General features: G+C 44.3%; 1 protein-coding gene across 1 annotated transcript in view; it reads left to right on the forward strand.

Annotated features, from left to right (window-relative positions):
• The first annotated feature begins 11,468 nt into the window (after nucleotides 1–11,468).
• Nucleotides 11,469–23,853, forward strand: part of LOC139274592 (T-cell surface protein tactile-like) — a 172,333-nt gene continuing 159,948 nt past the window's right edge. Inside the window, exons 1-2 of the mRNA XM_070891272.1 lie at nucleotides 11,469–11,604; nucleotides 19,989–20,072. Coding sequence (XP_070747373.1) covers nucleotides 11,469–11,604; nucleotides 19,989–20,072 — 220 coding nt within the window. The remainder of the gene's footprint in view (nucleotides 11,605–19,988; nucleotides 20,073–23,853) is intronic.

Genomic DNA, 23,853 nt, shown 5'->3' on the forward strand with positions numbered 1-23,853 from the left:
ACAGGATATGGTGATGGAGAAGTCTGTGACATTGGCTGAAAGGTATGATTCTGTGAGTATGACTATGTCAGGCTATTGCTTGATTAGTCTGTAGGACGGTTCTCCCAATTTTGGCACAAGTCACCAGATTTTAGTGAAAAGGATTTAGCAGGGTTGATTGGGCTTGATGTGCCTTTGTTGTGTCCAGTGCCTAGGTCGATGCCAGGTGGTCTATCCAGTTTTACTCTTATTGTAGTTTTTCCATGGGCCTCAGTTTTCTGGAGTCTTCAGAATTACACTGAAAAGTCCAGGTCACCGGTGAAATTTAGGATTCTCAGCAAACTTTGCAGTTTCATCTTTAGAGTTTAGCAGGAATTTATTCCACAAGTTATTTTTGCTTCTTTCATTCTGACATCTGTGCTTTTCTTGACCAAAGTCCTGTGAGTCCTTGAAGTCAATGTTTTTGGTCCCTCAACACATTCAGATGGATAAAGTTGCAACAATGGTTTTCCCAATGTGCATTTAAATGCAGGATGGAGAAGATGAGCAGTGGTTGGTGGGATAGTGAATAAGACACCATGGTAGGAGACTGCAATGTGTTCTCGATTACCCCCTGCCACCCCCTCCCCCACCCACAGAAAATGTATAGGCTGCGACAGTCATACCAAGAGCTGTCAGAGGAGGAGATTGTCCGGAGACTGCGCTTCATGAGAGAAGTAATTAGCCACCTGTGTGAATGACCAAAAGCCGCAGTCTACTTCTCACAGTGGAGGTAAAGGTCACCACAGTCCTCAATTTTTACAACTATGGTTCCTTCCAGTCATCCACTGGAAACCTCTGCAACATCTGCCAGGGCCTGCATTCTACATATGTCAGGTGCCCTCCTCCACAGGGCATACAACTTCATCGAGTACAGCATGTCCACTGTGAAGTAAAGAGACCAGGCCATCAACTTCTACAGGCGCGTTGGCTTCCCCAGGATACAGCGGCACTCAGATGAACACATGCAGTGCTTAAATCTCCAAATAAGGATGCAGTCACATCCATTAAACATGTACTGGATTCTGCATGTCAACACAGAATATCTGGGAAGCTGTCATGATGCCTTTATCATGATGCCTTTATTATTAGGAACAGGAGTAAGCCTTTCAGCCCCTCGACTCTGTTCCACCATTCAATCAGATCATGGTTGCAACCTCACCTCTGAATTAGAAGGTTGTGATATCAAGTCCCACTCCAGAGAGCACAAAATCTAGGCTGATACTAGTACTAGTGCAGCACTGTTGGAGATGCTGTCATTTGTTTGAGATGTTATACTGACATCTGCCCTCTCAGATGAGCATACAAGATCCCATTGTACTATTTTGAAGAAGCGGAGGGGAATTCTCCAGATGTCCTGACCAATATTTATCCCTCGACCAATATTTATCCCTAAACCAACATCAGTAAAACACAGATGATCTTATTATCACATTGCTGGTCATGGGACCTTGCTGTGTGCAGATTGGCTGCCCTGTTTCCTACATTATATAAGAACATAAGAACATAACAAATAGGAGCAGGAGTAGGCCATTTGGTCCCCTCGAGCCTGCTCCGCCATTTAATAAGATCATGGCTGATCTGACCATGGACTCAGCTCCATTTCCTTGCCTACTCCCCATAACCCTTTATTTCCTTATCGTTCAATAATATGTCTATCTCCACCTTAAATATATTCAATGGCCCAGCCTCCACAGCTCTCTGGGGCAGAGAATGCCACAGATTTACAACTCTCTGAGAGAAGAAATTTCTCCTCATCTCAGTTTTAAATGGGCGGCCCCTTATTCTCAGACTAAGGCCCCAATTTTCCGAAAGTAAAAATAATGGCGTACACTGACCTGGACACACGTTGCTGAAAAAAAATCCCAAGTTTTCTGCATACGCATCCCGTCATGCCGGCGCTACCCAAGTTGATCTTGTGGGGCGGGGTTCAGAGTGTGCACCTGAAATGCACAGCACATGCGCTCAAAAAAAAATCTGCGCAAGCACAGTACAAAAAAAAAACTCAGCACGTGTGGGGACTGTGTGGATCACCATTGAGAATCCATTGGTGGCAGAGGTGGATTTGCAGGTAGGAAATACAGCTTCAATCACAAGATGGCTGCAAGGGAAGGGCACTGATAAGGTAAAAGGGGCAGAGACGGGGACGGAGAAGTGGAATCTGTAAGGGCCAAGAGATTTCTCGTGGAAGAAATTGTGCCCCTGGTAGATTTAATTGAGAATAGATGAGAAGTTCTTGAAAACAAGGGGAGCTTCAGTAAAAGAAGACTTAAACCCTCTGTACTCGCAAAAGTTTGGGACCAGGTCGCAGTCGAGTATAATGGAATGTCCATCACCCCGAGAACTGGTGCGCAGCTGAAAAAGAAGTGGCAGACCTCGGACAAGCAGTGACTGAAAGTAATAATTAACATTTAGATTTATTTAGGTTTTTAAATATATTTATATTTATGCACTGCAATAACATCTGTAAACGTGATCCGTGTGTGTGTGTGTGTGTGTGTGTGTGTGTGTGTTCAGAAGGACCCTCTCTTAAAAGGTTCCATTTTCATCTTTGCAGAAGATAGTGTCACAGATCAACTGAGAATGGTCACAAAATGGAGGAGGTCCACCAAGTAGGCTGCAACTAACAGCCGTGGAGCAGAGGATATGCTTCTCCTTCCTCAATGCTGCTAACCAAGCATCTATTTTTTTGTTTCACCGAGGTTGTGGTACACTCATAATAAAGGATGAAACTGAGTACTGTGTACAATGAGCAAGTGTGACCTTAGCTCCTTTAATAAGACTCCAGAGTGCAGGTACCTCGTGGGTGACCTGCTTTTATACTGTGCTCCCAAGGGATCCAACAGGTGGGCACTCTGGTGGTCAGGTGTCATGCAGGTTAGAAAGGGTTAAATACATTGCAGGTTGCACATCAGAAGGAGACAGAAGGTGTATTTGAAGTTGAGGAAGAACATGCAGGAAATCTTCACTCCAGATATTCCAAATCAGAAGAAGGATGGGCAGCAAGAAGACGTTGACGACGAGATGGTCACCCTGGATTTGGAGATGCTGAGCCCCTCGAGGATTCCAAGCCTTTCCCTGAGTGGATTAAGCGACGAGACATTTCTAGGTTTGACGTCTGAGGCTGCGGGTCCCAATGTGTCGCAGCAAGCCACATTTGCAAGACATGAAAGGAGAGTGGAAGGGAGACCTGATGCAGAAACACGGGATTCGGAGAACATAGGACATCTTGTGGGGATGAGTGGGGAGAACATCCAACAATCGCGATTGCTCCTGGAAACCTTTGGTGGGGTGAGGGTAGAGTTAGGAGAACTGTCATTACAGGTGGAAGGATTTTTGGGACAGGTGACAGAGGTAGTAGAAGCAATAGGGGGCTAACCCAGGCTGTCACTGATTCGAGAAACGCTTTCTACTCTGCACCAAAATCAAGGGTTGATCCTGAGGCTGAGGATAATTACGAAGAGGAACCCGGGCCTTCCACAATTTCACATTTTGGCTCTGTCCCTGTCGTAAACCAACAGCAAAAAATGCCATGTTGGAAAAAATACAGATTAAACCCCGGGTTAAGGGGGGGCAAGGAAGCAGAAATCTGCAGCAATGGACACGTGCTGGGGTAGCGGCATCGACTGGGACAGGAGTGGCTCACAGCGCTAAGGAGGAGGATAGATGGCTTATTTGTTTTTTGGTTTGTTTGGTGGATTGTTCTTTTGAAAGTTTGCCACGTTATTCATTAAAATTTTTAAAGTTACGAAAGTTTAAAGAAAAGTCATGTTAAGCTAAGTACAACTGTGCTATACAAATGTTTAATAAACATATTTATTTTGGACTTTTAACCTGACTCCTGCACTTCATTTTTTAATGCAGCACTCCTAAATATTACTGGATAAAGGAACGAACTCAACATGTCAAATGGCCTCATCCCTTGTAACCTATAAGTTTAAATGATATAGGGGCAGGTTCCAGTACTAAGATGTTCATGGATATGGACTTGTTCTGGGTCATTGATACATGCAAAGTAGGATCATGGTGCATGTATCAGTGACGTTGACCCAGTCTAGATCCATGAACAAATTAGTACAGGAACATGCTAATTTAATATCCCTTCAAATATATTATTGTTTATTATTGTCCTTCTAAGCATTCCAACACTCTTTTAAAACATTAAACATTTTTGGTGGGATTATTTAATAAATCAAATTTAATGTCCAGCCTTTATTAAAAATCACTGCTGGTTTCCTATGGAGGTCCTGCGGCCTGGGATAGCAGCGGGCCGTGTGGGTGGAGGACCTTCGGCTGGGGATAGCAACGCTGGAGTTGGCTGCGTGGAGGATCAGGAGAAGGCTGCCATTGCTGTTTTTGGGTTGAAGACTCCAATTATTCTGGTGATTTTGCCTGCCTGGAGGATTTACAAGGCTTCCCTGGAATTCTGGAACATCTTAGAAGATTTTGGGCCACTAAGAACATCGATGAAAAAGGTGGTGAAGATTTAATTTTTATTTGCCTGCTTACAGTTTTATCATCGTAAGTTTACTTTTATCAGCTTTATTTTTAAACTTCCATATAGTTGATGTTGTATTTTGAAATTTCCAAAACGTTGATGTAAAAGAGCCAGGGAGACACTTCGGCCGTGGATAGGAGCGGGCCAACGCAGATTTCTTTAACTGCAGGTAAGGCTTTCTCCTACGGTGTTTCTCGGGTCTGTGCACTGATTTAAAAAATATTGTTCATGATGAAAGTTGGCCTTATGGCCCGAAATGGCATGTAACCTACTTTTCGTCGTACACCAACACCAGAATATATGCCAAACATTCTGGTGCTGGTAGTCGATGCCAGCGCCCCAACATTGGGGAATATTTAAACTAAGTTTCAGCACCAGAAAAATCACTGTGTGCCGAAAAAACGGCGCCCAGTGCTGGGCAAAATTGGGGCCTATGTCCCCGAGTTGTAGTTTCCCCTATGAGTGGAAATATCCTCTCTGCATCCACCTTGTCGTGCCCCCTCATTATCTTATATGATTCGATAAGATCACCTCTCATTCTTCTGAACTACAATGAGTGTAGGCCCAACCGATTCAACCTATCCTCATAAATCAACCCCCTCATCTCTAGAATCAGCCTCGTGAACCTTCTCCGAACAGACTCCAATGCAAGTATATCCTTCCTTAAATACGGAGACCAAAACTGTATGCAGTACTCCAGGTGTGGCCTCACCAATAACCTGTACCATTGTAGCAGGACTTCTCTGCTTTTATACTCTATCCCCCTTGCAATAAAGGCCAACATTCCATTTGCCTTCCTGATTAAATGCTGTACCTGCATACTAACTTTTTGTGTTTCATGCACAAGGACCCCCAGGTCCCTCTGTACTGCAGTACTTTGCAATTTTTCTCCATTTAAATTATAATTTGCTTTTCTATTTTTTCTACCAAAGTGGATAACCTCACATTTTCCCACATTACACTCCATCTGTAAAATTTTTGCCTACGCACTTATCCTGTTTATATCCTTTTGCGGATTTTTTGTGTCCTCCTCACAATGTGTTTTCCCAGCCATCTTTGTATCATCAGCAAACTTGGCTACATTACACTCGGTCCCTTCATCCAAGTCATTAATATAGATTGTAAATAGTTAAGGACCCAGCACCGATCCCTGCGGCACCTCACTAGTCACTGTTGCCAACCAGAAAATGACATATTTATCCCAACTCTCTGTTTTCTGTTAGTTAGCTAATCCTCTATCCATGCTAATGTATTATATTATCCCCAACCCCATGAACTTTTATCTTGTGCAGTAACCTTTTATGTGGCACCTTATCAAATGCCTTCTGGAAATCCAAATACACCACGTCCACTGATTCTCCTTATCCATCCTGCTCATTACATCCTTAAAGAACTCCAGCAAATTTTTCAAACATGATTTCCCTTTCATAAAACCATGCTGACTCTGCTTGATTTTCCAAATGTCCTGTTACTACTTCGTTAATAATGGACTCAAGCATTTTCTCAAAGTCAGATGTTAGGCTAACTGGTCTATAGTTTCATGCTTTTTGTCTGCCTTATTTTTTAAATAGGAGCATTACATTTGCATTTTTCCAATCCGCTGGGAGCGCCCCAGAATCCAGGAAATTTTGGTAGATTACACCCAATGCATCCACTATCTCTGCAGCCACTTCTCTTAAGACCCTAGTGTTATGTATGTATTTAGACCTTACCTAAATGTAAGACTTGCCACTAGGGGGCACACCTGTGGGAGATCTAAGGGTCACCTGTGCACCCTGGGACAAGCAGGTATAAAAGATAATTCACCATGCTGCTTCCTCACACTGGAGTCTGAATAAAGAGACCAAGGTCACAACAGTTTGAGCTTGCGATATAGTCCTGTGAATTTATTCTGAACTTAACAAATTGGCGACGAGTAACGGATCAAAAACTTTCATGCAGTAATGGCTGCCATTGGTTTTCTTGAGAGATTTGTTAAGGGTGATGATTGGGAAGCCTTCGTTGAACACCTCAACCAGTACTTTGTGGTCAACAAATTGGACAAGGCTGAGACGGTGACCAAGCGCAGGGCGATTCTCCTCACTGTATGTGGGTCATCGGTATATGGCCTCCTTAAAAATTTGCTGGCACCAGTCAAACTAACAGACAGATCTTATGCAGAGCTGTGTACGCTGGCTAAAGAACACCTCAAGCCAAAGGAGAGCATTCTGATGGCCAGGTACCGCTTTTACACGCACGGTCACTCTGAGGGACAGAACATGGCGAGTTTTGTCGCCGACCTAACATGCCTTGCGAGGCAGTGCGACTTTGCAGGATCCTTGTGGGAAATGTTGCGGGACATTTTCGTGCTTGGAATTGACCACGAGGTCATCTTTCGCAAATTGCTGTCTGCCGAATCCTTAGAACTGAGCAAGGCCATCACGATAGCCCAAGCCTTCATATCCACGAGCGATAACACGAAACAGATATCTTCACAGAATCGAAGCTCACCAGCTGTGCACCGTGCACAAAATAATGTTTGCAGCAGGTAGAACTGCACAGGGCAGGGTCCACCCGATTGCAGAGGCCAGACCTAGGCCTAGAGTGACTCAGAGTCCGCCGTGGGGCATGAATGAATATCCATTAGCACCATGTTGGCGCTGCGGGGGCAGCCATCGAGCTCATCAATGTCGATTCAAGCCCGATGTGTGCAAGGGCTATGGAACAATGGGGCAACTCCATCGAATGTGCAAACGATCTCTGACTCACTACGTGGACGGAGAGTGACACAGTTATGAGGATAACTAGGGTCCTGAACTTAAGGAAAGGTAACTTCGACGGTATGAGGCGTGAATTGGCTAGAATAGACTGGCAAAGGATACTTAAAGGGTTGATGGTGGATAAGCAATGGCAAACATTTAAAGATCACATGGATGAAGTTCAGCAATTGTACATCCCTGTCTGGAGTAAAAATAAAACGGGGAAGGTGGCTCAACCATGGCTAACAAGGGAAATTAAGGATAGTGTTAAAACCAAGGAAGAGGCATATAAATTGGCTAGAAAAAGCAACAAACCTGAGGACTGGCGAAATTTAGAATTCAACAGAGGAGGACAAAGGGTTTAATTAAGAGGGGGAAAATAGAATACGAGAGGAAGTTTGCAGGGAACATAAAAACTGACTGCAAAAGCTTCTATCGATATGTAACGAAAAAAAGATTAGTGAAGACAAACGTAGGTCCCTTGCAGTCGGATTCAGGTGAATTTATAATGGGGACCAAAGAAATGGCAGACCATTTAAACAAATACTTCGGTTCTGTCTTCACGAAGGAAGTCACAAATAACTTTCCTAATGGACTAGAGGACAGTGGGTCTAGTGAGAAGGATATCCTTATTAGGCGGGAAATTGTGTTAAGGGAATTGATGGGATTGAAGGCCGATAAATCCTCGGGGCCTGATAGTCTGCATCCCAGAGTACTTAAGGAAGTGGCAATAGAAATAGTGGATGCATTGGTGATCATTTTCCAACAGTCTATCAACTCGGGATCAGTTCCTATGGACTGGAGGGTAGCTAATGTAAGACCACTTTTTAAAAAAGGAGGCAGAGAGAAAACGGGTAATTATAGACCGGTTAGCCTGACATCAGTAGTGGGGAAAATGTTGGAATCAATCATTAAGGATGAAATAGCAGTGCATTTGGAAAGCAGTGACAGGATGGGACCAAGTCAGCATGGATTTATGAAAGGGAAATCATGCTTGACGAATCTTCTGGAAATTTTTGAGGATGTAACTAGCAGAGTGGACAAGGGAGAACCTGTGGATGTGGTGTATTTGGAGTTTCAAAAAGCTTTTGACAAGGTCCCACACAAGAGATTGGTGTGCAAAATCAAAGCGCATGGTATTGGGGGTAATGTACTGACGTGGATAGAGAACTGGTTGGCAGACAGGAAGCAGAGAGTCTGGATAAACGAATCCTTTTCAGAATGGCAGGCAGTGACTAGTGGAATGCCGCAGGGCTCAGTGCTGGGACCCCAGCTCTTTACAATATACATTAACGGTTTAAATGAAGGAATTGAGTGTAATATCTCCAAGTTTGCAGATAACACTGAACTGGGTGGCGGTGTGAGCTGTGAGGAGGACGCTAAGAGGCTGCAGGGTGACTTGGACAGGTTAGGTGAGTGGGCAAATGCATGGCAGATGCAGTATAATGTGGATAAATGTCAGGTTATCCATTTTGGGGGCAAAAACATGAAGGCAGAATATTATCTGAATGGCGGCAGATTAGGAAAAGGGGAGGTGCAATGAGACCTGGGTGTCATGGTTCATCAGTCATTGAAAGTTGGCATGCAGGTACAGCAGGCGGTGAAGAAGGCAAATGGTATGTTGGCCTTCATAGCTAGGGGATTTGAGTATAGGGGCAGGGAGGTCTTACTGCAGTTAGGGCCTTTGTGAGGCCTCACCTGGAATATTGTGTTCAGTTTTGGTCTCCTAATCTGAGGAAGGACATTCTTGCTATTGAGGGAGTGCAGTGAAGGTTCACCAGACTGATTCCAGAGATGTCTGGACTGTCAAACGAGGAGAGACTGGATCAACTGTGCCTTTATTAACTGGAGTTTAGAAGGATGAGAGGGGATCTGTAGAAACGTATAAGATTCTGACGGGACTGGACAGGTTAGATGCGGGAAGAATGTTCCCGATGTTGGGGAAGTCCAGAACCAGGGGACATAGTCTTAGGATAAGGGATAGGCCATTTAGGACTGAGATGAGGAGAAACTTCTTCACTCAGAGAGCTGTTACCTGTGGAATTCACTGCTGCAGAGAGTTGTTGATGCCAGTTCATGGGATATATTCAAGAGGGAGTTAGAAATGGCCCTTACGGCTAAGGGGATCAAGGGGTATAGAGAGAAAGCAGGAAATGGGTACTGAGGGAATGATCAGCCATGATCTTATTGAATAGCGGTGCAGGCTCGAAGGGCCGAATGGCCTACTCCTGCACCTATTTTCTATGTTTCTATGTTTCCCTACAGACCCGGCTGTCCTGTGTGCTACACAGTCACCAGACAGAATCACTCAGAACTGAGCCTTCCATATGCCATCAGCAAAAAATGCACCATAATTGCATGGCCCCTCCACGTGATATCAGAATAAGTGATGTAGACCATGTTCAGGGCCCCCAGTTGGGTCGCTTGCACTGCATTAGCCAAGGGGGGGAATGGAGTGTATGCGTTGAAAACGGAGCATTTGATTGTGAAACTATGTACCGGGCTAACGAGAAAAGCATTTGGACTAGACCAAACTGCGAACTACTGATGACCTTGAAGCTCTGTGAAAGGACCTGGCCCTAAGACTTTGGGGGGGGAGTGATGTTATATATGAATGTGGACCTCACCCAAATGTAAGACTTGCCACTAGGGGGCACACCCATGGGAGATCTAAGGGTCACCTGTGCACCCTGGGGCAAGCAGGTATAAAAGGTGATTCACCATGCTGCTTCCTCACTCTGGAGTCTGAATAAAGAGACCAAGGTCACAACAGTTTGAGCTTGCGATATAGTCCTGTGAATTTATTCTGAATATAACGCTTAGAATGTAAGCCATCAGGTCCTGGGGACTTGTCTGCCTTTAGTGCCATTATTTTACTGAGTACTACTTTTTTAGTGATAGTGATTGTATTAAGTTCTTCCCTCCCTATAGCCCCTGATTATCAACTATTGGGATGTTTTTAATGTCTTCTACCGTCCTCTAGTCTCATCCTTTCGGAGACCAACATTTACTTTAGCCACTCTTTTCCTTTTTATGTATCTGTAGAAACTCTTACTATCTATTACAACAGTGACTACACTTCAAAAGTATTCATTGGCTGTAAAGCGTATTGGGACATCCTGAGGTTGTGACAGGTATGACATAAATGCAAGTCTTTCTTTTTTTTAATGGCTAATCTGTACCTCAACTCCATTTATTCTCCTTTGCTCTGTATCCCTTGATACCCTTGTTATCAGGCTTGATATCACAATCTTGAAAATTTCAATTGACCCAGCATCTAACCCCTGTATAGGAGAGTGTTCCAGATTCTCACAACCCTTCATTATTCATCCATCACTGACTTATTAATGGAGGAGGGCTTAATGTATGGATGGATCCTGGGAGACAAGGCCTACTCCCTGAAGCCATGGCTAATGACACCGTTCTGCATCAGCCATGATGCAGCAGTCTTGTGGAATACGACAACTCAACACAGGTCTGCTTGAGGAAAAAGAATTGTTTAGTTTGCTTGATCAAGGGAGACACGGTTTACACCAGTTCCGCAACTGGGTGCTTTCTCTCCGAACACATTTGGAGCTGCTTCTTTATATAGAATCAGATCTTTGCAAAGTAATTCCGGCACACGTGATTTACATTACTATTGATCACTCTCTTCTACTGCGTGACAATTTTCTCCTAGTTACAATTTGTTAATTTTAACTTACTGACAGTTCCAGTATCTTACTTGGGTATGGGCAGCTGCATCCTGCTGCTAACGGAACATACATCATAAACTTAAGACCTTCGTTCTGAAGAACAGGAACGATCTGAATAACAGAAACTTACTTATAAACTCAGGACCTCTGTCCTGAAAAACAAGTCATGTGGTTATGGCTGTTGCAGACTGCCCTTTGCACATGATAATTGCCACATAAGCTTATTCTTGTTTTTGCCTTGCTAGCATAAAGCACATTTAGCTAATTTTTCTCCCATCAACAGGAACACTACGTTGACGCACATGCAGCCACCAATGGTGGTGGAGAGGACCATTGGGGTTTTAAAAGCCACTTCAGATTGAATCATAGAATTGTAGAAGTTTATGGCACAGAAGGAGGCCATTCAGCCTCGACAAGTTGGTGGACGTCCTACTGTATGCGTCTGAGAGGTTGGCGAGGATTGTTGTGGCCTGCTGTGGCCTGCATAATTTTGCATTGAGTGAAGTTCTCAGGTTAGAGATGTTGTATGAATGGCCCTTGAAACCCGAGGATCTTGACCTGCTTGTCCTGGAGCCCAAGGGTGAAGACCGCTTAAAGGAGTCTAAGCTTAGAGCTGCCAGGGAAGTCACGCGGCAGGTTCTCATAGAGATGCTCAGCAAATGGTGGCACCCACCTTAAGAACCACCTCCCAAGGCATTGCCAACTGACATCAACGTGTGAGCATGCGTCAACCACTAGTGTGGGCCATTCACTGTGGGACTGATTTCTCAAAGACTCTCTCATTAGACAATTTAAGAAACAATTAAACCTTTATTTGGCAAACAATGTAACACAAACAGTACCAATGATGCACAAAAGAAGTGAACTTTCAACCTGAAAACACCAAATGTAAGTTCCAGACCCTTCTACATAAAGATGCATCATTGACAGAACAGGTGAACTCTCATAGGTCAGACTGTCAATATAATATACAGTGCAGAGGTAGAAGTTTCATGACCAAAGCGCTTTACAACCAATGAAGTCAACATCATCAGTGGCAGTCCCTCAAAACGAAGATGAGTTCACAGGTGTTCCAATGAAGGACCTAATATTCCGGATCCAGAACTACATCCTGTGCGTGGATTTTTTTAACGTGTGGTGGCCGTTGCACCCAAGAGCACCCCACGGGCTTGACAGAGCTATGTCTTGGTCCAGTGACAAGGATTAACCAAGATGACTGGAGACCAGCTCTGCTGCACGGACCGAGTGCACACACATATCATAATGTGGGCTGGCCCATGCTGACCCTGGGCCCTCGCCTCTTCTGGGCCCCGAACTCACGCCTCTCCTGGGCCCCGATCACATCCCTCTACAAACTCTTGCTGCTCCTTTGCCTCGACCTCGCCACTCCTGCTGGACCTGCCCGCACTGCCATCAGCTGTCACCGTCCTGCAGCAGCACGCATTGCTCCCTGCAGTGGTATGCCGCCGCACGCTGCTCCCTCTATGGTCGTGCAGGCCAGGACCGCGCCGATATCCGGGCCTGGCCGCCGCACACTGCTCCCTCTAATGGCCCCGGCCTGCTGATGGCCTTGCAGGCTGGGATCACGCCAATTAGAGGGAACCAATGCAGTACTTAAGTAGTGAAGTACTAAACTACTTTACAGCCAATGAAAGTAGTTAAGTTTCAAACTGTTAAGATTATTGCAACTTAGAAAAACAACATTAAACATAAGTAAGACAAAGGTTCTCCACCAATCTGCCCCCGCCATACAGCACTGCCCCCCGGATTATCAAGATCCACAACGAGACCTTGGACAGCATGAACCACTTTCCATACCTCGGGAGCTTCTGTCAGCGAGGGCAGACATTGAAGATGAAATCCAACACCGCCTTCAGTGTGCCAGTGCAGTATTTGATCGCCTGAGTAAAAGAATGTTTGAAGACCAAGATCTCAAACCAGGCACCAAGCTCATGGTTTACAGAGCAGCACTGATACCCACCCTCCTATATGCTTCAGAGACATGGAATATGTATAGTAGGCACCTAAGAGCACTGGAGAAACATAGAAGCATAGAAATATAGAAAATAGGTGCAGGAGTAGGCCATTCGGCCCTTCGAGCCTGCACCACCAATCAATGTGATCATGTCTGATCATGCAATTTCAGTACCCCATTCCCGCTTTCTCTCCATACCCTCTGATCCCTTTAGCCATAAGGGCCACATCTAACTCCCTTTTGAATATATCTAACAAACTGGTCTCAACAAGTTTCTATGGTAGAGAATTCCACAGGTTCACAATTCTCTGAATGAAGAAGTTTCTCCTCATCTCGGTCCTAAATGGCTTACCCCTTATCCTTAGACTGTGACCCCTGGTTCTGGACTTCCCCAAAATCGGGAATGTTCTTCCTGCATCTAACCTGTCCAATCCCGTCAGAATTTTAGATGTTTCTGAGATCCTCTCTCATTCTTCTAACTTTCAGTGAATATAAGCCTAGTCAATCCAATCTTTCTTCATATGTCATTCCTGCCATCCCGGGAATCAGTCTGGTGAACCTTCGCTGCACTCCCTCAATACCAAGAATGTCCTTCCTCAGATTAGGAGACCAAAATTGTACACAATATTCAAGGTGTGGCCTCACCAATGCCCTGTACAACTGCAGCAAGACCTCCCTGCTCCTATACTCAAATTCTCTCGCTATGAAGGCCAACATGCCATTTTCCTTCTTCACCGCCCGCTGTACCTGCATGCTAACTTTTAATGACTGATGTACCATGACACCCAGGTCTCGTTGCACCTCCCCTTTTCCTAATTTGTCACTATTCAGATAATATTCTGCTTTCCTGTTTTTGCCACCAAAGTGGATAACCTCACATTTATCTATATTATACTGCATCTGCCATGCATTTGCCCACTCACCTTACCTATCCAAGTCACCCTGCAGCCTCTTAGCATTCTCCTCACAGCTCACAATGCCACCCAGCTTAGTGTCATCTGCAAACGTGGAGGTATTACATTCAATTGCTTCGTCTAAATCATTAATGTATATTGTAAATGGTTGGGGTCCCAGCACTGAACCTTGCGGTCATCATCATCATCATAGGCAGTCCCTTGGAATCGAGGAAGACTTGCTTCCACTCTTAGCATGAATTCTTAGGTGGCTGTACAGTCCAATACGAGAACCACAGTCTCTGTCACAGATGGGATAGATAGTCATTGAGGGAAAGGGTGGGCAGGGAGTCTGGTTTGCCGCACGCTCCTTCTGCTGCCTGCGCTTGATTTCTGCATGCTCTCGGCGACGATACTCGAGGAGCTCAGCGCTCTCTCGTATGCACTTCCTCCACTTAGGGCGGTCTATGGCCAAGGACTCCCAGGTGTCAGTGCGGATGTTGCACTTTATCAGGGAGGCTTTGAGGGTGTCCTTGTAACGTTTCCTCTGCCTGCCTTTGGCTCGTTTGCTGTGGACGAGGTCCGAGTACAGCGCTTGCTTTGGGAGTCTCGTGTCTGGCATGCGAACTATGTGGCCTGCCCAATGGAGCTGATCAAGTGTGATCAGTGCTTCAATGCTGGGGATGTTGGCCTGGAAGAGGACGCTAATGTTTGTGTGTCTGTCCTCCCAGGGGATTTGAAGGATCTTGCGGAGACATCGCTGGTAGTATTTCTCCAGCGACTTGAGGTGTCTACTGTACATGGTCCACGTCTCTGAGCCATAAAGGAGGGCGGGTATTACTACGGCCCTGTAGACCATGAGCTTGGTGACAGTTTTGAGGTACTGATCTTCAAACACTTTTTTCCTCAGGCAGCCGAAAGCTGTACTGGCACACTGGAGGCGGTGTTGGATCTCATCATCAATGCATGCTCTTGTTGATAGGAGGCTCCCGAGATAGGGGAAGTAGTCCACGTTGTCCAGGGCCATGCCGTGGATCTTGATGTTTGGGGGTTAGTGCTGTGCGGCGATGACAGGCTGGTGGAGGACCTTTGTATTACTAATGTTTAGCGTAAGACACATGCTTTCATACGCCTCGGTAAATATGTCGACTATGTCCTGGAATTCAGCCTCTGTGTGTGCACAGACACAGGCGTTGTCTGCGTACTGTAGCTCGACGACAGAGGTTGGAGTGGTCTTAGGCCTGGCCTGGAGACGGCGAAGGTTGAACAGCTTCCTACTGGGTCTGTATTTAGCTCCACTCCAGCGGGGAGCTTATCAACTGTGAGGTGGAACATGGCAGCGAGGAAGATTGAGAAGAGGTTTGAGGTGATGACGCAGTCCTGCTTGACTCCAGTCCGGACATGAATTGGGTCTGTGATGGATCTGTTGGTAAAGATCAGGGCTTGCATGTCGTCATGGAGCAGACGGAGTATGGTGGCGTACTTTTAGGGGCATCCAAAAAGGAGGAGGACACTCCATAGACCCTCGCAGTTGACAGTGTCAAAGGCCTTTGTAAGGTCGAAGAAGGCCATGTATAAGGGCTGGTGCTGTGCCCCGCATTTTTCCTGTAGATGTCGTGATGCAAAAATCATGTCCGTTGTGCCCTAGAGGGGACGAAATCCGCACTGCGACTCCACGATGAGCTTCTCGGCCAAGGGGTGAAGATGGTTGAGGAGGACTCTAGCGACGACTTTCCCAGTGGTTGATAGCAGAGAGATTCCTCTGTAGTTGCCGCAGTCTGACTTGTCCCCTTTTTTAAAGACGGTCACGATCACTGCATCTCTAAGATCTCCTGGCATGCTCTCCTCCCTTCAGATGAGAGAGATGAGGTCATGTATTTGCAGAAGTAGTGCCTCTCCGCCATACTTTAGTGCCTCAGCAGGGATTCCATCCGCTCCCGTAGCCTTGTTGTTTTTTAGCTGTCTTATGGCCTTTTCTACCTCATGCAGTGTTGGGGTTTTACTGAGGTTGTGGTGGGTAGCATGCTGCAGAATGCATGCTCGAGAATACTTGAGTCAAACGCAGAGTCTCGATTGAGGAGATCTTCGAAGTGCTCCTTCCAGCTGGCCCTGACTGCCTTGGTGTCCTTGATTAGTGTTTCCCTGTTCTTGGCTAGGAGTGGGGTGGGGCCTTGAGAGTTTGGTCCATATATGGCCTTGACTGCGATGAAGAATCCTCGCACATCATGGCTGTCGGCCAGCTACTGTATCTCCTGTGCTTTCTCCATCCACCACCTGTTCTTGAGGTCCCAGGTTTTTTATTGGACCTTAGCCTTTAGCCATCTGTAATGCTGCTTTGCTGCTCCCGAGTTGGGTTGTTGTTTAAGGCTCAGAAATGCCCTGCACTTGCAATCTATTAGTTCTTAAATCTCCTGATCATTCTCATCAAATCAACCCTGGTGTTTCCTGGTTGAGTGACCGAGCATCTCATTGCAGACACAGGTTATGGAGGCCTGGAGGGCAGACCAATCGCTGTGGGCATTCTGCATCTCGGGGTCATCAAGGCACGCCAGGTTAACTGTGAGGTGCCGATTGTAAAGGGCTCTCTTAGCCAGGTCCTTAAGTACCTCAGCATTGACTTTTTTGCGACATTGCTTCTGCTGCCCCATTCGCTTTGGGGCTATGTTGTTGTCAATGATGGATCAGATTAGGCAGTGGTCCGTCCAGCATCCCACTAGTCACTGCCTGCCATTCTGAAAAGGACCCGTTTATTCCTACTCTTTGCTTCCTGTTTGCCAACCAGTTCTCTATCCACATCAATACATTACCCCAATACCATGTGCTTTAATTTTGCACACTAACCCCTTGTGTGGGACCTTGTCAAAAGCCTTTTGAAAGTCCAAATACACCACATCCCATGATTCTCCCTTGTCCACTCTACTAGTTACATCCTCAAAAAATTCTAGAAGATTTGTCAAGCATGATTTCCCTTTCACAAATCCATGCTGACTTGGACCAATCCTGTTATTGCTTTTCAAATGCGCTGCTATTACATCTTTAATAATTGATTCCAAAATTTTCCCCACTACCGATGTCAGGCTAACCGGTCTATAATTCTCTGTTTTCTCTCTCCCTCCTTTTTTAAAAAATGGGGTTACATTAGCTACCCTCCAATCCATAGGAACTGATCCAGAGTCTATAGAATGTTGGAAAATGACTACCAATGCATCCATTATTTCTAGGGCCACTTCCTTAAGTATTCTGGGATGCAGACTATCAGGCCCTGGGGACTTATCGACCCTCAATCCCATCAATTTCCCTAACACAATTTCCTGACTAATAAGGATTTCCTTCAGTTCCTCCTTCTCGCTAGACCCACAGTCCCCTAGTATTTCCGGAAGGTTATTTGTGTCTTCCTTAGTTGAATTCACTTGATTTTGACTGCAAGGGACCTACATTTATCTTCGCAAATCTTTTTCTCTTCACATATCTATAGAAGCTTTAGCCGTCAGTTTTTGTGTTCCCAGCAAGTTTACTCTCATACTTTATTTTCCCCCTCCTAATTAAATCCTTAGTTCTCTGCTGAATTCTAAATTTCTCCCAGTCCTCAGGTTTGCTGCTTTTTGTGACCAATGTATATGCCTCTTCCTTAGATTTAACACGATCCCTAATTTCCCTTATTAGCCATGGTTGAGCCTCCTTTCCCATGTTATTTTTACGACAGCCAGGGATGTACAATTGTTGAAGTTCACCCATGTGATCTTTCAATGTCTGCCATTGCCTATCCTCCATCAACTCTTTAAGTATCATTCAGCAGTCTATCCAAGCCAATTCATGTCTCATACCATCGAAGTTACTTTTCTTTAAGTTCAGGATCCTAATCTCTGAATTAACTGTGTCACTTTCCATCTTAATGAGGAATTCTACCATATTATGGTCACTCTTCCCCAAGAGGCCTTGCACAACAAGATTGCTAATTAATCCTCTCTCATTACACATCACCCAGTCGAGGATGGCCAGCTCTCTAGTTGGTTCCTCGACATATTGGTCTAGAAAACCATCCCTTATACACTCCAGGACATCTTCCTCCACCATATTGCTACCAGTTTGGTTCGTCCAATCTATATGTAGATTAAAGTCACCCATGATAACTGCTGTACCTTTATTGCACGCATCCCTAATTTCCTGTTTGATGCCATCCCCAACTTCACTACTACTGTTTGGTGGTCTGTACACAACTCCCACTAGCGTTTTCTGCCCTTTGGTGTTCCGCAGCTCTACCCATACAGATTCCACATCATCCAAGCTAAAATTTCTTTACTTACTATTGCGTTAATCTCCTCTTTAACCAGCAACACTACCCCACCTCCTTTACCTTTCTGTCTATCCTTCCTGAATATTGAATACCCCTGGATGGTGAATTCCCAGCCTTGGTCACCCTGGAGCCATGTCTCCGTAATCCCAATTACATCATATCCGTTAACAGCTATCTACGCAGTTAATTCATCCACCTTATTACGAATGCTCGTCGTATTGAGACACAGAACCTTCAGGCTTGTTTTTTTAACACTCTTTGTCATTTTAGAATTATGTTGTAATGTGGCCCTTTTTGATTTTTGCCTTTGATTTCTCTGCCCTCCACTTTTCCTTATCTCCTTTCTACCTTTTGTTCTGCCCCCATTTTACTTCCCTCTGTCTCCCTGCATAGATTCCCATACCCCTATAGTACCACCAATTCTGCCTCTGCAAAATCCTGCAGATCCATTGGCACGATACGCATGGCAACATACACATACAACTCTCTAGGCCAATATCCCCAGTATCGAGGCATTGATGAAAGCTCAATCAGCTCTGATGGATGGGCCACATTGTCCACATGCCTGATTCCAAAACAAGCACTCTACTCCGAGCTCTATCACGGCATGCGAGTCCCGGGAGAGCAGAGAAAATGCTTCAAGCACTCCTTGAAAAAATGAGAGGTCAAACCTTTGTTTTAGGCCCCCTCTACCAAATTGGACATTACAGAGTGGGGAAGGAGCCATACCTGCTCTGCTTGAGATTCTGCAGTGGCCATCAGCAAAAGTTCATTTTTAAATTAAAACAAGACATTCCTGTGGAGCCAGGAGAAGCAGTTGAACTCCCCCATCTCCACAGTAGTCACTCACTTTCTGGCTGGTCTCAAACCTCTCAGTTGGGCTGTGCGCCCTGTGTCCAGCACTCATTTCAGGCCCAGAAATGGGCCTAAAGGAATTTCCAGCCCACACAACAGGAGGCAATAGAAAGGGTAAAGGGTACATTCATTAGGATGCTGCCTGGTGTGAGGAAGTATAAATGTTAAGAAAATTGGGTCTGTTTTCCTTAAGGGAGGATTAAGGGGAGATTTGAGGGATGTGCTTAAAATTACAAAGTGATGGGACAGAATAGATAAAAAAAACAGATTGAAGGGTATAGAATGAGAGGACATAGATGTAAGATTAACTGACATAGATCAGGTGAAACCTTTTACACAACTGGTACGTGTTACTAGATTAAAGGCGCTATATAAATACAAATTGTTGTTGTATGGCTGTGCAATGCACTAGCAGAATTAGTGATGAAGCAGAGATCATGTCAACATTTAAGAATAGATTAGATAGGCGGGTGAAGGAAAGGACAATAAAAGGAATATGGGAACAGGGTGAGCACTGGGATTAGGAGTATTGCTCATGTGGAAGATAAACGATACTGACTGGTTGGACTGAAAGGCCTGTTTCTGCCTTACAATTTCTATGTAATTCTATGTAAGTGCCTTGGGGTATTTCATATGTTAAAGGAGCTATTTACGTGCAAATTTCTGTTGAACAACCAGATAATCTGCCTTTTGTGGTGTAGACTGAAAGAGGAATTTTGCCCTGAACACCCAGACAATTGGCTGCAGTGTTACTGATAATGAATATTGCTGATAATCTCCAGAGGTGGGTATGAAAACAAATAATTCTGAGTACAGAATCTGTCTGATCAAATACCTATGCACTGGTGTGTGCTACTGTTGGATGCTGCAGGTAACAGCCCTGTTGAACGGATGTGGCTATATTATGAAATGAAGCAAAGTTATCGTTAGTGTTAGTACTGTGTTTCACTGCCTATCAGTTGAGCTCAGTTTCCTGTGCTGTAGTAGTACTGTGGAACCACAATAGCCGAACGAGCTGTGAGGATCTGACACCAAAACTATGGCTGCACAAGCAAAATACGGCCATCCTCCACTTTGCATCTTTGTGTTGATAAATCTTGTTCAAGGTAAGTGCTATCATATTCATTCAAACTCTGTCTTTCTGTAATGAAAGAAGTGCAGACATGGATACTTTGTGCACTAGCGGCATGTTTTCTGAGGCAGTTGAAGTTACAAGTAATTTTAGATGCAATGTTAGGACTACCAGTAACGAAGGAACATATCCGTGACACTAATTCTATATATGATATGGCATTGGAAAGCTTTTCCTAGTAGGACGTTATTGGTTATGCCTTGTGGTGTAGCAGTTATGAAGCACTCCAATCAATGATGTAAAAATAATACTGATAGCACGAGGAGAGAGGACAGAGGAAGGCAGGATGAAGGACACTTCCTTTTCGTTCTGTGACAATCATGTTTCAATCCGGTCATGAACCTACATGCCAAATGAGGGCAGTACCAGTTCTAAGCAGTTTTAAAGAACAATGACATGTATGAACATGAACAATAATGGACAGGTAAAGACCATCTGATCCATCGAACCTGTCCCACACAAATGCGATACATAGAAACATAGAAAACATAGAAAATAGATGCAGGAGTAGGCCATTCGACCTTTTGAGCCTGCACCACCATTCAATATGATCATGGCTGATCATGCAACTTCAGTACCCCATTCCTGCCTTCTCTCCATACCCCTTGATCCCTTTAGCCGTAAGGGCTATATCTAACTCCCTTTTGAATATATCCAACGAACTGGCCTCAACAATTTTCTCTGGTAGAGAATTCCACAGGTTCACAATTCTCTGAGTGAAGAGGTTTCTCCTCATCTCAGTCCTAAATGGCTTACCCCTTATCCTTAGACTGTGACCTCTGGTTCTGGACTTCCCCAACATTGGGAACATTCTTCCTGCATCTAACCTGTCTCAACCCGTCAGAATTTTATATGTTTCTACGAGATCCCTTCTCGTTCTTCTAAATTCCAGTGAATATAAGTCTAGTCGATCCAGTCTTTCTTCATATGTCAGTCCTGCCATCCCGGGAATCAGTCTGGTGAACCCTCAATAGCAAGAATGTATTTTCTCAGATTAGGAGACCAAAACTGCACACAATACTTAAGGTGTGGCCTCAGTTGGCCCTGTACAACTGCAGTAAAACCTCCCTGTTCCTATACTCAAATCCTCTTGCTATGAAGGCCAACATGCCATTTGCTTTCTTTACTGCCTACTGTACCTGCATGCCTACTTTCAATGACTGATGTACCACGACACCCATTCAGATAATAATCTGCCTTGTGTATCACAACTTATACACTCCACCCCATCTGAAACCATATGATCTCCTGGGAGAGGCAAAAAAACAGATTAAAAACCCAGGCCAATCTGGGAAAAAAATCTGGGCAATTCCTCTCCGACCCATCTAGGCGATCAAAACCAGTCGAGGAGATCGCTCTGGCCATTAAATTCCTGCAGTATCTACCTATATCTAAGAAAAAAATTATACATTATATATGTTTGTAACTAGGAGAATGGCATTGAGCTATCCCGGCATAAGGCTACTGTGTAAACCACGTATAAAGTAAAAATCAGTATGAAACTGACGTAAAATTATACTTTTAATTTGATCTATTTAATAAATACTATTGCTAACAATGAGGCCCAGGAATCAAACTAATACCCCTAAGAAATATGTCTAATGATATTAATTTCATTGTGATCTATCACACATACATACATACATGTATACATTTAATGGTACATAATACATGTGCATATATAATACAATCTATCACAAGGCTATGTCACTGAGCATGCATTGATTGTAATCTGTGCTGAATCATCGCAGGGGTTTTAGTGTAAACGGGATACAACAAAGAATGTGGCATCATTCTGGTTACCACTTTGCAACAGCATGGGTGGCGGCACTATGTTATGCTGCTAGCTCTGCATCGTGCTCTGGTCAGATAAAGTGAAGTCTGCTGTTCCAAAGGCAGTTCATTTTTTTTATGTGTCAGGAAGGCACTTTAAAATTAAAAGGGGGCAGTTCTGTTTTTAGTGCTCCTGGCACAGAGATTCGTATATTGGGAACATGTGTCAGGAATCCAGTCCATGCCTGTTGCCAAATCATTGGGATGGTGAAAGAGACAGAATTTCCGATGCGTGGGTCCGATGTATAAAACTGTACACCTAGAGCACTAAAGAGGACAGTTTAACCAAACTGTAGAAGGACGATTTTGCATGGCTTGTAGTCCTGCATCTGGTGCAAAGCTGACTTGGGGTAAGGGTACCTTGACTCAAACTGAAACTGAGTGCATCCATCAAACCTGATTTGCATGGTTCAGCTACTCACTGGGTAAACTGATTGAACCTCAGAGGAACTTTACAAAATGCTGACTGTGTTGAGCTTCATATAGAAACCATTGTATTGTATCACTACACTATGGTCTTTTGTTATTAAGATGGAGAGACAAATTGATCCATTGGTCTCGCAAGATGGTTGGAGAAGAAAACACTGAGATGTGAATAATTTTTGATATGTGTGACTTAAAGCCTGCTTTGCTTAGAACCTAAAGTATTAGAAATGTGTTTACTGACTTATCAGACCAATTTGTACTCAGATCCCATAAACAGCAATGCGATGAATGACAGGTGAATCTCTTTTTGGTGATGTTGGTGGAGGAATAATTGTTGATCAGGACACTGGGAGTCTCTGCTTTTTTAAAAATAGTACCATAGGACCTTAAACATCCACCTGAGGAGGTAGAGAGGGCCTTGTTTTAACATTGCATCCATAAGTCATAGCCTGATATCTGCAGGTCAGAGTCTGATCTTAGTCTGATACCTGCAGGAGCTCTGAAGCATATTGCACAGCTATTAAAAAAAATAAAATGTAAGTTGTTTAAAGAACCATTTGATCATCAGGAATAATGGTGCACAGTTGGCATTTGTCAATTTGTTTAGAATCTGTTTCTTCATCAACCACAAAACTTGATATTACAATTGCCTGCATCGGCTAAAAATATAAGGTTGCATTCACACATTCATCTGAAATGGCTAAGGTGGTTTTCCGATTTATTGCCCTAATTTAGGCTTAAAATTAGCGAAATTCTCAAAGAAATGACGTAATCATCATCAAAGCAGCCTTCTGCATCGTTTCTCCTGGGTTTCTGCCGAGCTTGGCTAAAATTACGATAAGAGATTCGGGAGAACCTCACGGAAATTCTCCCCCTATTCGAGCCCCAATTTCAGCAGGAGTAGGATGGAAACATTTTAATAATAACTAAAATAATTACCTGGCATTTATGCTAAACCTTTATGTTATTGATTCAAAATTTGACTAAACTGTTAAGAATGCATGCAATGTAACATCAGACCACACACAGGTTTTGAAGTTGCCAGTTCAAATCTTCGAGCGTAAAGTAAACTCAGGAGTGATTCATTCTGAGTTTGAATGCTGGCCCATCTATGAACCATTGTTAAGAGTACAAGCACAAAAAACTTTGAAGAAAATACAGCACAAATATGTTTTACCCTTGAGCTGTTGCTTCCTGTAAAGAAATTCCAGGAAACATAACCCACACACTGCCACTTCTATCATCCCTCTACAAATATCAGCTAAGATAATATGTGGGCAAATTGCTGCAAAGTGCAAAAACTATAGAGCTGTAATAGTGGGGGACTTCAACTACCCTAATATTAACTGGGAAAAAAAACAGTGTGAATGGTACAGAGGGTGCAGAATTCCTAAAATGCATTCAGGAGAACTTCTTTAGACAGTATGTAACAAGCCCAACAAGGGAGGGGCGGTTCTGGACTTGGTTTTGGGGAATGAAGAGGGGCAGGTGGAAGG

Source organism: Pristiophorus japonicus, chromosome 10 (assembly GCF_044704955.1).
Source record: "Pristiophorus japonicus isolate sPriJap1 chromosome 10, sPriJap1.hap1, whole genome shotgun sequence".
Lineage (NCBI taxonomy): Eukaryota > Metazoa > Chordata > Chondrichthyes > Pristiophoridae > Pristiophorus > Pristiophorus japonicus.